At 46.4% G+C, this 15285-nt stretch overlaps 1 protein-coding gene across 17 annotated transcripts in view; it reads left to right on the forward strand.

Annotated features, from left to right (window-relative positions):
- LOC117205436 (tyrosine-protein phosphatase Lar) overlaps positions 1 to 15285 on the forward strand; it is a 278404-nt gene that overhangs the window by 102198 nt on the left and 160921 nt on the right. For 16 of the 17 annotated variants that reach the window (XM_033443835.1, XM_033443923.1, XM_033443844.1 and 13 more), the window contains one exon: positions 1338 to 1476. In XM_033443835.1, the coding sequence (XP_033299726.1) occupies positions 1338 to 1476 (139 nt within the window). The remainder of the gene's footprint in view (positions 1 to 1337; positions 1477 to 15285) is intronic. The other variant, XM_033443895.1, reaches the window with a different exon arrangement.

Genomic DNA, 15285 nt, shown 5'->3' on the forward strand with positions numbered 1-15285 from the left:
CGTTTCGTCGGACGACACTCGAGGGGTTGAATTTTTAACAAGTAGCTGGATTAACAAATTTGCCAAATTTTAAGTGTCAAAATGGTAGCCGTTACGTTCGACAAATTGGTACGAGGAAATTTAGAAGGAAAGTTAGAAAGTTAGAAGGAAAGGTAGCTAAAATTGGGAAATTTGGCTGGATAAGATGAAGATGAGCGTGATGAATGGTAAATCGAGCGAAAAGGCGGAGGAGAGATTAGAATTGAACAGCCAAGAGATGTAACACCGAGGAGGTACGACTGGAGCAGACGTTTACAGATTTAGCAAAGTTTAAAGAAAAACTGCTGGAAGGATCACCTTTCGCGTGGAAAGTGGTGCAAAATATGGAATGGTCGTGGAATCATCGAAAGAAAGAGTACAGGTAATCGTTTGGAGGTAGTTGAAATTAGACGAAAAAGGAAAAGGGAATGTTGAAAGGTTGCGGAAAGAAGCGGAAGGGTAATACGGGAAGAAGACGAATGTTTTCAATCTTCTTCCTCGCCTATCACGGTATATACCTTATTAGTGTCGGTCGTTGGAATCACTGTGAAAATAACGAGAGGCAGGAGTAGAATTCGTCGTAAAGCGGAGAAGCCGAGAAACGATGGCAGGAAACAGAAAAGAAGTGCGTTGATCCCCGGGGAAATACATCGACAGGCTACTTTTTGGAAACGAGCTCGGCATCGTCGTCTTTGAAATCGATGTTTCTAGGATCGCGAGAGGAAACAGGAAGAAAATCCATCGTGCGAATGGGAGAATGTGAATAGACGAACGATTCGATGCGATCTCGTCACCAGTCGACGAACAAGTGTACGATCGTTAACGATGCTGGTGAAAAACTCGTCGCTTTTTTCTTTGACCGTGTGTGAGCGTGCTCGCGAGATTCGCATTTCTACGTAGGATACAGAAGGCCGTGCCGGTAGTAAATGGCGCGTGTCGATAGTTACGTTCGATTTTCGCTGAATAAGCGTTTCCGTTTCCCTTGTCCGTACTTGTCTGTCACCTACGAACGAAGCACCAATAAATAGTATTTTTTTACGCGTTACGCCAGCAAGCTGAAACGCTCACGAGGAGTGATTCGCGAGCAACGGAATACCCATCTATCGCGAATTCTTAGGCGATCGTATAAACGTACAGCTCGAGAACGAATTTTTCCCGTTACTGTTTCGTTGTTGTTCTAATCAGCAGCTTATCGTGAAGCAACACGCTCGGAAGAGCTCGGTGGATCCAAATCGTCGTCTTCGGCCTACCGAAGATATTGTCCAGCGCAGCGGTGTGAAGGTGGTATGTTATGACGAGCGTGATTTGTTTTTTCATAGGTGGAACGCTGCAACGGTGGTATTAAGTGTGCAGTGATCACGGGAGACCGAGGGAAGACGGGAAAGAGGGTGGTCAATATGACTCCTATCTTCCTCGTCCTGTTGGCGGTTATCGACCCGATTATTGCGCAGAATGGTGGTGAGTAATCGACCAGAGAAATCCACTTCTTTTCAGAGACTTTCGTGGACATTGCCGTGAACATTGTTTCCAATTATCCACCGAGTGTTTGATTCTCCGTGTAATGATATTGTGTCCGATGTTTGTGAAGAACTCTGAACAAGAATCGTGCACGCGTTGCACGTGCAAACCCGTGCAAAACCGTGCATACGTTGGATCATTGGCAGCGATCTAAATGCCTTTCGACGCGTACACTCGACGTTCGTACGAGCCGCGTCCTTTAAGCATCGATATTTTAAACTCTGAACGTTAACGACTTGACTCGATGCGTTTGATCGCGTTAATTGATATTAAAAACGTTGTAACGCGATACGCGTTCTGTCGTTGCGCGTAAAACGAGAGTGATGAATTTTTCGTCGCGCGTCCGTGAAAGGGGACAAGAAAAAAGTAAAAGTGTGCGCGTTAGTGCGACGTGCCTTTGTTCGAGGTTTGCAAGCTCGAACGTCAACGACTGTTTGGTTGGGCCAGATTTGTAAACTAACCCGGTATGAATGACGACGGTATACGTACGTAAAGCAAGAAGAGGATCACGTAATGGTTAAACGGCTACAACTCCCTGGTCGCGTTTAAAAAACTCGAGCGTCCCTCGAAACAGCGAGTAATTATGCGCGCTCTGAGCTTCGCCGCGGTCAAGTAACGAGCGTGTTCGTCGTACGACGCGACGAAACGCAGGTCGCAGTGGTGTATGTGTACGCGGGCTGGCAAACATAAACGTTTCCGATGCGTTTAGTTTTAGTGCGCGACGAATTGGCGCATGGTCGACCATATGCCGTTAAGTTCCGAATTTGCTAACGGTTGCGTTTCAAGCGGCTCGTAAAAGCCACGCGTATATATCGCGTCTCGCATCGTCAAATTCGGCTATCGGTTGTCGAAAACGCACGATCCTAGTCGAGAAACAATGTCAGGTAGCGCGTGATCGCATTGGACCAAAAGGAAGGTCGAAGAGAGACCGATTTGCAGCCACGTAAAATCGTTGCACCGAACGCAAGGGAAGCAACCAAGCGTTTTATGGACATTAAGACTGCTTGCTACTAAATTCGACGTACAGACCAGGGTGAACGCCTCGTGGGCCCACCTGTTCTGTCACATCGCGCACACTTTGTTCGAGTACTGCGATCGTTCTCTTTCTAGCAACGAGTTGCCGACGAGTCGAATTTCGATTCGATGATAAATCGCGTGCGACCATTGACTCGAGTTGCATGGTAATCGCGCTCATTACACGGTAATCCGTCGCCTCGATACCCGCTAATTCAGCCGCGCTTTATGCTGACTCCAAAATGACGATGACATATCCCTTGTATTTCAGGCAATTAATTACGTCGTAATCTCTGATTTTGACTCGGATCGGCTAATGCGAATTTCGTTCGCCGGAAGTTCAACCGTCGATGATATGTACGCGACTCAAAGCGAGATACTGTGTAACACGATGTGAGTATTTTAGGACGAGATGTAAAAATTAGGTACGTTATACGCGAGATTCGAATGAATTCCATCGATTATGTCCAACGAGCATCTTTCATCTTTGAATCGATGCGTTTCATGGGTTGCACGAAAGGATTGCACGATCCGTTGTTAGCAGTGTATCAATTCCTCCTTTTAATTCGTTGGTGTCGCTGTACTCGATAATCCGCTTCTATCTATCGGCCCGCAAACGGAAAGTTGCCACTTTTTTAGATGACGGTCAAAGGAGGCGCTCGATAGAGATGGCGACCGCAAAAAGAACTTGTGAAAAGGGACGTGGAGTACGAGCGAAATCCATAGTTAATGCAGATTCGTCCTGTCTGTCCTGTCTGTCCTGTCTGCATCGTGGAAAGGGAAATAGCCCAGGTCGTGCACGAAGATTTCCTAGGAGGTTCGTTTGCTGTCGTGCGTTCGCGAAAAATCATCCTCGAGAATAGAGGGAGCGAAAACTCTGCCACTGGATGCGAATCCATGTTTATCCATCTATTTATCCTTCTTTCCCGTCACTCGGACCCTTTCACCTCGCCCTGTTTCACTGCGTTCGTTCAACTTGACTCGTACCCTCGTTCCTGTCGCTTTCCAAAACAATCAATAGTCATCTCGGCTACCGTCTAAACTCGAACGTCATCGATCACGCGGTAACGCGGATGAATATCGTGGAATCAAAGGATGGTACGTGTTTCGTTTCCGTTACGCGCCGCCATTCTCTGGCCAACGTAACGACGAGTCGCCGTTAGCTTCGCGTCTATCAACTATGTATATACGCTCTTTTTTCCCCTTTACGTGAAACCAAGCAACACGATCTCTCTCTCTCTCTCTCTCTTTCTCTCTCTCTCTCTCTCTCTCTCTCTCTCTGGGCAACTTTTACCCAAGAAATACGAGCGGGTTAAGGAAATGCAAATTTTCCATCAGGCGTTCCTTACGAAGGTTAGTTACGACTAAAATCGTTGCTCTGGCTTTCCAAGTAAGGGAATTGCAACGTATTTCCCACGTGGTTCGGTTCGAAACTGCAGAATAAGAAGATACGGGAAATATTTTGTATCGAATCGCAACGATGAAGAGAAACGCGAAAAATTTGCGGCCCGTTTTGCAAGGACGGGGAACGCTTCGAATACGTTTGCGCGTGAAATTCTTTCAACTACCGCGTTTCGCTAGTACGATCCGTTTAGAATCATTGATCTTTTTTCTCAACGTGGCATTCCGGGTGCAGCGACGCTGCTTTCTTTTTTTGGATTCGGCGCGTTATTTATCGTTGCAGTGGATGCGATAATTTACATTCCGTCCGGCTGCGTTACGGTTCTGAACCATCGTCCGTACGATTCCACGTTGTTTTATCGGTAATTGACAGAGTAGACGTACCGACGAAATGGCTGGAAGGTTCTAAAAGAGAGAGAAATGGTCGAAGCATGGCGTGCGCGCAATGGTCAGAAAGTGACATGCCCACCGATAAGCAGAAAAATGATCCATCCGACAGCCACCCAAAAATTTTCTAATTCTATTTCGCGTTTCGTTTCGCCTCGTCCCTGTTAAATTTCGCCGAATTGTTAATCAATTCTTTCGTTCTGCGGTCGAAGATCAAAGGCGCAAACACGGACGAATTTGTTCCTTCTGTATTCCCCGTGTAACAGCCAGTAGTCGTGGTGTCACGTGTGCTCGTGGCTTTGATCTAGTGGAAAAGGCTTCCAGCCGCTTGAGTTACGAAAACTTGCAAAGTCGATATTAACGACGAAATAAAATGATCGACGTAAAAAAGGAACAAATGTCGAAGCAGTTGGAGGTTGAGGGTTAACGTTGTGTAACGCGCGGTAAGATGTAATAGCTGGTTGTCGTAGCGAGTATCGCAGCGTATAGTAAGTGTATTCGCAGCTTTGGACTAGCTTGGCGAGAAAGCTCGCACACACTGTCGTGTTGTAGTACGTAGAGGTGTATGAGCTCAGGTATATCGACAGGGTTGGCGGGAAGACCGGTGGATGATAAAGTAAAAAAGTTACTCGAGCTATTTTATGGGATCCCTTGACGGGGGGTCTCTCGCGATCCTCGGCTAGCAGGCGGTTGGCAGGGCGGTAGGATAGCTTGCAACCACCAACATCCCCCATCTCCCAGCGCATCCTCCTCCGTTTCGTTCTTGCTTCCTGTCCACCCCCTCCCCCCTCGCGCAGGCTTTTACGGTATCGAACGAGTGTCGTCGGGATAAGCCGGAGGTTGGCCTAGACTCGCAGCAGGTATCGTACCGAACGCTACCAGCCGATGGTGACTAAGAGGTGGAAAGAGAACGGAGGGAGGTTAGCTTAGCCGCAACATTCTCGGGTTTACACCCCCGTCGTGAACTTCCCTGCGGATCTGGGATTAGCCATGGTAGGCGGCAAAGGTTCGTTCAGCAGTTAAACTGATTTTCTCGTAGCATCGAACGCGAAACGCGTCCACGCAGCGTCGCGCGACTTCCAACGCTTGTCTGGCTTCGGCGAATACCTCGGCGCTCGACCTGTTTTTCTCTTACTTCGATTACATCGTCTCTCGCAAATCGATTTTCAAGCGTTTTTCAATCTATTGACGAAACGGGACTGGGCAAAGGATCTACCGTTATAAATTATCATTGTATAAACGATATTCGACAAAATTGTTAAAGAGGTGGTAACCATCTGTCGAACGAAGACGCTAACATCGCCAACGTATCAGCGAGTTTCGCTGTGCTTTTTATTTGCCGTTTCTCCCTCTTCGACCGAGGTGGAATTTATGGGGAACCGAAGTGCAATTCGATGTTCCCATCTAGTTCGAAGTGTCATCAGACATGGGCTCGCACATGCGAAATCGGTGTAATTGACGTATATATTCGAGGGGGAAAAAAGGGCTTGTTTCGAACGGACGGAGGAAATGGTTCGCGGTTTTCTCGATCGCCGATGTTGCGTTCGTACTCGCCGTGGCCCGAATCTTTCGACGATTTCGAAAATAGCGGGAATTTATGGTCGTCTATGCTCGCTAAATCCGCTCCACGGTAAATAAAATACGCGAAAACGTCGGTGTACTTTGAAAAGGAGTTGTTATAACGTAGCAGCTATTATATGCGAAGGCGTAAATGCATTACATCGCATATGCATGACCCTACTCCCCGTTTTATAAGCACGAAAGGGGAATAGTAGATATCGGGTATATGTACTTTTCTTCTTTCCGTTGTCGGCGAATGGTAACGTGGGAAAGCCAGAGATAATCTTTCCGATTATTCCTGCCCGATTTCGAAATTACGATTCGCGAAATTACGAAAACTGCACCGTGGGTGTCGCAAGAACTTACGCACACTCTTTGAGCAAACATTTCTTCAAAGAGCGGACGGTTGTACGAAGTCGAGACGCGAAAAGTCTTTTGATCAACTATTTGTAATGTGCAAATATATAGGGAGATATAAACCTTTTACCATCTAGAGGTAGTTTCGCCTCTCTGTGTCATTTTCCTTTTGAATTGCTAAATTAGCGTGCGGCGTGTCGCGAGAGAGGTGCGCTAATCAAAAGATAATAGTATTGACGGAACAAATTTACAATCCACTTATGCAGTTCTCCCAGGTGGAAAATGCACAGTCCCGCTCTCGAAAATTACAACTAATCCACGAACAGAAATTCGTGTATACCCCTCGTGACAGTTTGATTTATTAAACGTAGGATATAACGCTTCGTTTGAATTATTTTAGTACTTCTCCTTCGCTGCGGAAGCTTTATAACGAGCGAAAAAGGTTAAAGAAAAGAAGGAAGCAAACGGCGCAGGAAATATTTTGGTTGCACGATTCTCCGGCAAAATAAATTTATCCTAAATAATTAAATTTTGCGGATGTTGCTAAACATACGGCTGCATTCTGGCGTTCTTGATACCCTGAATTTGCCGCGCGCACGCTGCACAATTTCCTTTCTCTATACCGTCAAAGATGAAACGCGACTTTCGTCTTTCAACGCGACTAACTGTACTTGCTAGTATATTATCGGGCGAATTTATATCGTCGGTCGAAACGGATGGCCCCCAAAGCGTGTGGAACATTCTTGAAATTTCGAATATTAAATTTATGATGGATCGCTGCCTTCTGCAAGGCAAGGGTCTACTACCATTTTCCGAGGGTGAAACCGAGGGGAGTCGGTCCCGCGGGAGATGCGGCAAAGACGAAAGTTGGAAAATAAAGAGGCCGAAGTAACGTTGTCGCCGAGTAAGATTAACGTTACGTCGCTACGCCGCGTCTTTTTCTAAATGCGACTCCAAAGAGACGCGATCAATCCGTCGTTTCCGACTCCATTTGCCTATGGGTAGCGTACAGCAGCTTGCTTCGTCAACTTTTATCCCGTTAGATACGGCCAACTGCGATGCGATTACCCAGCAATTTTTGTTTATTTACCTATTTACGAAATATGGCGTTCAGCGCGTAAAAGATAACACGCGGAAGAAAGAGACACATCGTTGTGTCTGGATAAGTAGAGGCTAGTATGATACAACGATTATGATAGAATCGATCCTTGCTCGATTCTACCAGAGTTAAAATTGAAAAATTCTAAGAAGAAAATTGCCTAATCTGTAATTTGTAACTCGGTCAATTCGCTGATATCACGATAAATAATAGTTGGTAAACGAATATTTGCAGAGTATTGGTGTTATTAAAAGATTGACTGGAGATTCTATGAACGCGAATGGAAAACCTTGCTCGTTCAGAGTCTCTGTTCAGAGTGGAAATAAAAATTCTCGTCAAGTTCACCGATGCTCGATGTCACGTAACAAATTCGATTGTCGACGAACACGATGCTGTTTCAAAAGCTTCTGCCGAGTTCTCGTCGCTATTCGTCCACGTGTCGATGGCTGCTTTACTTCGACTTGGCTTCATATCGCGTCCTACACTTTAAATCGGTCCATTAGCCGCACGTAGGATCACGCCGAGTTACTTATCGATTACTATTATAACGAGCCTCGAGAAGTATAGGCAAGAAAGGCGGCACACTCTCCCGGCCCCTTTACTCCACTCTCGTACCTGCATTTGTATGGACGGCGCGAGAGTGTCGCTGTTCCACATAGTAGCACCATAATTCGCAATAACTGCCGTAATAACCGTACCTCCTTACACAGTACCTCGAATAATATCGTGGTAATTCCCGCGATAAAAAAACCCACTATTTTCTTTCCCTTTTCGAAAGATGTTCGCGTGTCGATGTAGGGAATCTCGCGTCGATTTTTCCAACATGTGTCAGTCGTACGAGATTTTGGCTGTCGGAAGGAGCGGCAATTGAAAGTACGATAAAAGGGATTTCCATTTCTTTCGCCGATAATAAAACGATTCCAAGGGCGAAAGAATCGTCGAAAAATAGTAGTCGATGATTGCGTGTTCTCACGCTTGCGATACGCCTATGCAGGTGTAACGAGCTATTCCAGATAACTAGCGAAGAGTGCACGACTTCCAAGTTGCAAGATATCGGCTACGTTTGCATAAAATGAGAATCTCGATCGTCTTACCAGCAGGTACTAGCTTTCGTTTCTTGCTTTCCCTCCCTTTCCCTCCCTTTCCGTCGTGGCTTTTCCACTCGAGACGTTGCAGGTGTAGCAACGAGGTCAACGCTTTCCTCGGCAATGGATTTTCGAAGCCCCGAGGCGGTCTTGGTGCGTGTCCCGGGTACATTTTCAATTTTACGTCACGTCTATTTTTCACGCTACTTTTCCTTCCTTCGTGCGACGCATCTTTTCTCTCCGGTCTTGTCTTTCGTCCTCGAGCTTGCCATCTCGCGTGCCAGGTCTCTCAAAAGTTGTCTACTGTCCTGTCACCGGTAACATTGCAACTGTTTCAAAAGTCTCGCTCTCAAGGCTAATACAAGATCACGTTACCAAGAAGAGTTTACCAAGCCCGGTGGACGACGACCTTTCGCAACTTGTACGTTCAGAACGGTAAAACCAAGAAATAAAATCGACCATGTTTGCCGAGGGCGTGTATGAAACGCACGGACGATGTCTTGGAATTTCATAGTTGAGGTTTCCTAGCGAGCGCCGCTCCGTTGCTTCTTTTTTACTCGAGGAAACCTCCTCGCTGCCCGACGGATCAATAAACGCGTACCCTTTCTCATTTTTAAGATTAATAAATCCATTTCCGGCACGCTTTTGTATCGTTCGTTGTAAAAGCCGAGGTGGATACTTTCTCAGAGGGAAGCGGAGTTGAAATTCCGATGGAAAGTTTGCCAGAGTTTCGATCCTTTACGCTGCCAGTGTACCTCCTTCCGTAGCTTTTGCCGTTCGAAAACGCGGAACGAATCGATCGTACGTATAACCTTTAGAAGAAAACCGAATGCAAAGGATTTTGGCCGGGGTTTGCGTTACCTAAGCCAGGCGTAGGAACTGATTTGCACCTGATGCACCTTGGCCGGGGCGAACCTCGCGCTTCTTGCTGCGCGCTATATTTTTACGATCGATCGTTCAAGATTGTTCAGCAGTTCTACGCATAGGTAGCGGCGAATATCCTCCACGAGATTTATAACCCGATCCTTTTTATAGTCTGTCCGCCCGTTCCACGAGAGGCAAGTGAATGTAATGACCCTACGGGCAAGATGTATGCGTCTGGAATTTCATTTCTTTTACTGTAATCTGGCTGTATTGTAACGTTGTAAAGCGAACGATAGCGACTCAGACTTAAGGAAGAAACAACCAGTCAAACAGACGAGTAAATCTCTCAATCCGTTGAAGTAGCGAAGAAGATTTTATTTGAAATTTCATACTTTAAATAGACTTTTCCACGATTCAGATATCTCAAGAGGATTTTAGTCTTCAACGAGCTTTCCCCTCTCTCTCTCTCTCTCTCTCTTTCTCTCTCTTTCTCTCTCGCTCTCTCGCTCGCTTGTTCCGCGTTAAGCTAATTGCGTAAAACGTAAAGCGACAAACTTCCGCTTCAATTAAATGTCACGTCTCGCACGCCGGAAACGAATTTCACGTACGATAGAAGAGAAAAGGGAGCAAAGATTCCTCTTCCTTCGATCCTGTTGTATTCGGTCTCAACCTGACGTTGATGTTGTAAAAGATTTTTCCTGTTTGTTCGGTGAAAAGCAGGCCAGGGAAAAATTGTAAGCCGTAAAGAATCGACAGAGGGTTGCGCGTTGAATATTTTTAGCAAACCCTTGCCTAGCAGGGTACCGAGGTTGAATTACTCTTTCCTCTGTTTTCCTTTTCTCTTATTTTTGAGTATCCCGTTACCTAACCAGAAGAATATCGTGAAAATCTTCCTTTTTAGCCTTCCTATTCTCTGAGACTCTCCGCACGATGCATCGATGTTTAATTTTAGTTTCCGAGCGTCTTTCGACTTTGTTGCGCAGTGGCTCGTTCCGCAAATGCTTAAAAGGGTCTCGAACTATTTAGAATTTCGGCAACGATCGAAAAATCTACTCGTTCGCCATTGAACAGATGCAACGCGTTCGCCTTCTACGCTTTGCAAGACTTTCGTATTCGTGAATTCTCGCGGAAGTTACCTGTAAAATCGGCTTATCCGCGAGTTCGCCGCAAAGAATCTTACCAGGAGGGAAAATTACGCTCCGACTTGCACGCGGTTGACCCTTACGGTCCGTTCCCTCTTTCCTTTCCGACTCCACTTTCGTTCGAGGAATCTTCGCGTTCTTATCTTAACAGCCCATCTACGTTGTCTCGGGTACGTTTTGCGCTTTTCTCCTTCCTTCTTGCCGCTTTGGATTCCGCCCTTCTCCCTCTCCCTACCTCCCTCTCTCTCTCTCTCTCTCTCTCTCTCTCTCTCTCTCTCGATCGCCAGGCCAAGTTTATCGTAGACTCAAACCGCGTTCTTCCCTTCCGACTACGAGCAACTGCAAATCGTGAGATGCTATTTCCACTTTGTCGACGATAAAAGAACTCCCCTTCGGTGTTTATCCCGCTATTTTCTCTATGTCTACCTCCGTCATTGATTAGATCCTCTTAATCGTCCTTCGAAGTTGTTATACGGTAACGTCTGTTCCACTAACGGTCGTTATCGTATTTCTACGAGAATCGTCGAATTTCTGTTTCAATTATCGAAATGGACTCGCTAAAGCGCTAATAACATCTCAAAACGTTTCGTACGACGCACGCAATACATTGACGAAACGTTTTCCCTGGTAATCGCTCAAATATTTTCGAGAGTCACTGTTCTTATCGCCTGTTTCTTCCGCGATATTCAGACCGCGCATCCTCGTTGCAAATTCGTTAGATATACTTGAAAACTCTACCAAAACTCTACCAAATATCATGGAAAGTACTAAATAATTTGCATATTTTATGTATTTATCCTGTTATTTAGGTACACTCTGTGCAATCGTCTACTTTGAAATTTCCTATTAATTTATAAAAAATCTTGAGCGATTAATTAGAGGTTCTCGTAATTGGCATCGCGAACGAACAGCTTGGACTCTGCGGAAGGTTGGATTCGTTTGCCACGCGGTCATATTCCTCCCCGTTTCGATTCGCACCGTCTCCGAACCAATCTTTCTCGCTTTTCCGAAGCCGCGTTTTCAGCCTCGGTTGTTGAGAGTTTCGCAAACTGGAAACTCGGCGAATTAAGTGCCAACTTCGCTCCACGGGGCGAGACTCGGGCCCAGCGTTTCCGTGTACGGCGGGGAACTAGGACGTCAACGGCAACGTTGACGACGACGAGTCACGTACTCGAACTAATTGCAGTTTTGTAAGGAAGAGCGAAATTTCGTCGTACTCCGCGGGAAAGGCCGCTCTCGCGCCATATCCAAATCGAATTTCCTGTTTCCAAGATCACGAGCTTTGCCAAGAGGAAATTCGAACAAGTCGAAAAATTGGTCGCGAATCAGAAGTTTGGCGCTCGAATAGAACGTCACAGAGACGTGGAAACGTTCCTTCCGTTATTTGACATGCCGCGCATTGTCCAGGTCAGCTCGAAAATTCAACCGGATAAGGATCCCCACCCTATTTTCCTGACTAAATTTTCGGCAAACCGATCTTTCATGCTCGAGCACGTGTAACTCCTTTCTAGGGACGATCTCGTTGGCATCCCGGCGAAAACCATCGTAACTTTAATTACTTCGCTTAGCAGAAACGTTATCCAATTTGAAGATCAACTTCAGAAATTGCGGGAAAAAGTCTTTCAAGCCGTTTCCCCTTCAACTTTTATGGAAAATCTAATTTGATCGGAACGAACCTTCCGTTCGTACGAAATGTCCGAATATCGTCTTGTTGACGCAGCCAGAAAAATCGATTTGTCGTCGGTGAAATTTGCGGTACTCCGTATTAGCGTATAATTTCGCTAAACGATAATCGCGATGGTATGCAAACCGTGTTAACGTTATTAGTTTGGAATCGGTAACGGCTATTTTTTTTTTTCTCTTCGTTTTACATCTTCGTGTCAAACGTACGGATAATTCTGTCAAAGATGAGGAATTATGGAATACTACAAATGGTGGATGGCACGGCATAGACTCGTTCCGTTGGAACGAATTCTTCTGAGCGAGTCTGGCAGGTTGTTCGTCGAGTACCGTCAGAATCGAACTCTTTAAGTCGTCGAAGAACAAAATCTTTGGTAGTCACTCGAGAGTTGCGTCGTTTCTTCGAACGAAGACGTAAAACTCTCTCGCTTAATTGGGAAAACGTGACGGTGGATAATGAGGAACCGGTCGATCGCCGGTAAACGGAGAGAAAGATTAGATCGTTGCCTCTTTTCGGAGCTTCTGCAAGTTGCTGGATAGTCGCAGTTCTATTGGAAAGGGGCGCGATTCTGTTTCTTTGAAGCGGCGATCGGTTTTTCATTATACGAAAGCAACGTTGGCCGTATAATTTCTTAATCGATCTTAGGATAGGTTGGAAAACACGGGGGCTGGCGGAGGAGCAGAAAGGGGTAGAAAGAGTAGCTTTTACGCGTTTCATCCCACATGGCGTGCGTTGTGAAACCCTCCGGCTATGATAAACGATCGGCCCGAATCCAGCCTCTCGCTTCTCTTCCCTCGTGGACCAATCTCGCGGAGGGATTCTCCTGATGGGGGACGCTCGCGAGGACGCTCAGGCGCAGATTAAAATATAGATTTTATTGTTTTCCGGATGTGTCGCACGCGCTCACCTACGATTTATACGGTCGTTACTCACGCGAGTCGTTCGCCCGAATCACATATGTATAATAATTCATCCTCGATGCGCGTTTTATGAGATTTTCTATTAGATGCGCCAGCCCGACATCGATAGCAAATTGCGCGCTGACGGTCGGTCCGTCGATTTGCTTCGTCTGCACGGTGTCGAACTAAAGCACGAGTTCCGAACACCAGTAATGACAGGAGGACCGTAAATTTTTAAAGATAACAGGTCGCTAAAAACGACCACGTTCTCGATAGATAGCTACTTATTTAAATTATAGGAAAGCGCGAGCGGATAATGTCCGTTTCGTTATTCGCGCGTGTCCCTTCGAACAGCTTCTCTGTGATTCGAGCGCAATAAAGGCGATGCTGGTTTCTCCGCTGATCCTATCAAGTACGCAAACGGTGTCGAGGAGAAATCGGAGCCTAGCCCCGCGTCCACTTGTGGTTAGCTAAACCCAATTAACAAGTTCCGCGAGAAGTAGGTTAGTTTGTATCGACTGGATCCCCAGTCTCGACGTTCTACCTCGGGAACATGCGTTCAACGTGAACGTGTGTTGTTGCACCGATTCTCACGGAATTACTCCTGCCCTACCTCTTATACGTCTCCGCTGATAAAACGGAACGAAACGTAATCGGAATACGGGTCGAAAAGCGAGCGCTTGTTGCAACTCTGCGGTCGACCATATTAAAAAAAAAAAAAAGAAAAAAGAAAAAAAGAAAAAATGGGTGGAGGAGATTCGAAAATCGATTCGCATCGAGATAAAATGATTGAATTTCGAGTCTGGTGGCTTCGAGTTTCGTCGTGTGGAATCGTGCGAACCATTGTGACGGTTCGTATCAGCAACCGACGGCTTAGTATGCAGGCTAACGCAAGGCCGGCAAAAGTTTCTGCTGCTCGGCACGCTAGCAAACCACGTACGGAGGATCGCGTGCCGAAGGTTACACCGACCACGCGCTCTCGGAACAACCACCTCGCTTTTCTTTCCTCGGTGCTTCTACACCCTCGTTTCGTCTGTTCACTGGCTCGTTGGTTTTCTCGATCCCTCTCCGTACAACGCCATATCCTTTCTTTCTTTTCTTCTTACCTACTTTCATTCTTCCTTCCCTCTTTTCTCTCCACTTTCTACGGTCGTTTTACCAGTTTAACCGTCGTTTCCTTCTTCCATCGGCTGGCTCCGGTGCGGGCAATTCAACCGACGCTTTATGAGAAAACGTTGAAGAGCTTCTTCGCTACGGGACGTGCCTCGTGGCTATTATTACAACAGAAACCGCAGTAACCGTGGCCTCAGACGCGATTAGAAAGGTTGGAAGATCGCTTAAGAGCAACGCGAAGAATTACGCCAATTTATGCGTTCGTAGCGTGTGTCAAGAAAAAGTGGAATGAGAATAGATTCAATTGCCGATACTTGTTTACATCGGCCATTACTTGACCCGGCAATCTACCAAAGACGTCCTTTATACGTCCCGGGCTCGCTTTGTTCTTTATTTCCCGCTAGTCGCATCGATATTCGTTTTCTAATCTCGTTTCAACTTCTCTCGGGCAAATTCTGACGTTCTCCGTCGTCGATCGACGCGGCTAAACCGAACCAGCCACGCTATGCAAGACAACAAGGTAGAAAGATACACCATCTGTTTGAATAACAAAGTGGATTAGTTAGTCAACGGGAAAGTCGAAACGATCGCGATGCTATTTCCACCGATGAAGTTGGAAAAAGTTTTTGGTTGTTCGGAGCAAAGGTCCGACAGAGCGCTGTGACGAGGATCGAGAAACGACGAACGGATCGGTCTTCCTGACAATTACCTTAAGAGGATTACGCGCGTATTACCGTGGTCGAGCGTGTACACGCGTGCATTTGAGCGAACTGACGTACATACGTCGTACGCGCAACGTAATTCGTAACGCGGAGGAAGCACGAGAACGGCGAGGTGGCTTTTCGTTCGTTCCGAATTCTGTCACTTTTAAGCGGATTTTCATGTTCAGCCCGCTTCCCGTCCACGCTCACTCCCTTCTTTCTCTTATTCGATTCGTTCGACGTTTCACAGCAACGTTCACACAGACGAGAAAGGGAAAACGCGCCTTTTGCCCGTTGCGAAATATTATTTCTTGTCGCTGTATTTTCTGTCTTCGCCCGCCTTGCCACAGCGAAAATTATTAACCTCGGCTGCGAAACTTGTGCCAGAATCCAAACGGACCGGCATTGTCCGTAGCCCAAAGTGGTGTACGGAACGGTAGCGGGTA

The sequence above is a fragment of the Bombus bifarius genome, unplaced genomic scaffold, assembly GCF_011952205.1.
Source record: "Bombus bifarius isolate JDL3187 unplaced genomic scaffold, Bbif_JDL3187 scf7180000007966, whole genome shotgun sequence".
Taxonomy (NCBI): Eukaryota; Metazoa; Arthropoda; class Insecta; order Hymenoptera; family Apidae; genus Bombus; species Bombus bifarius.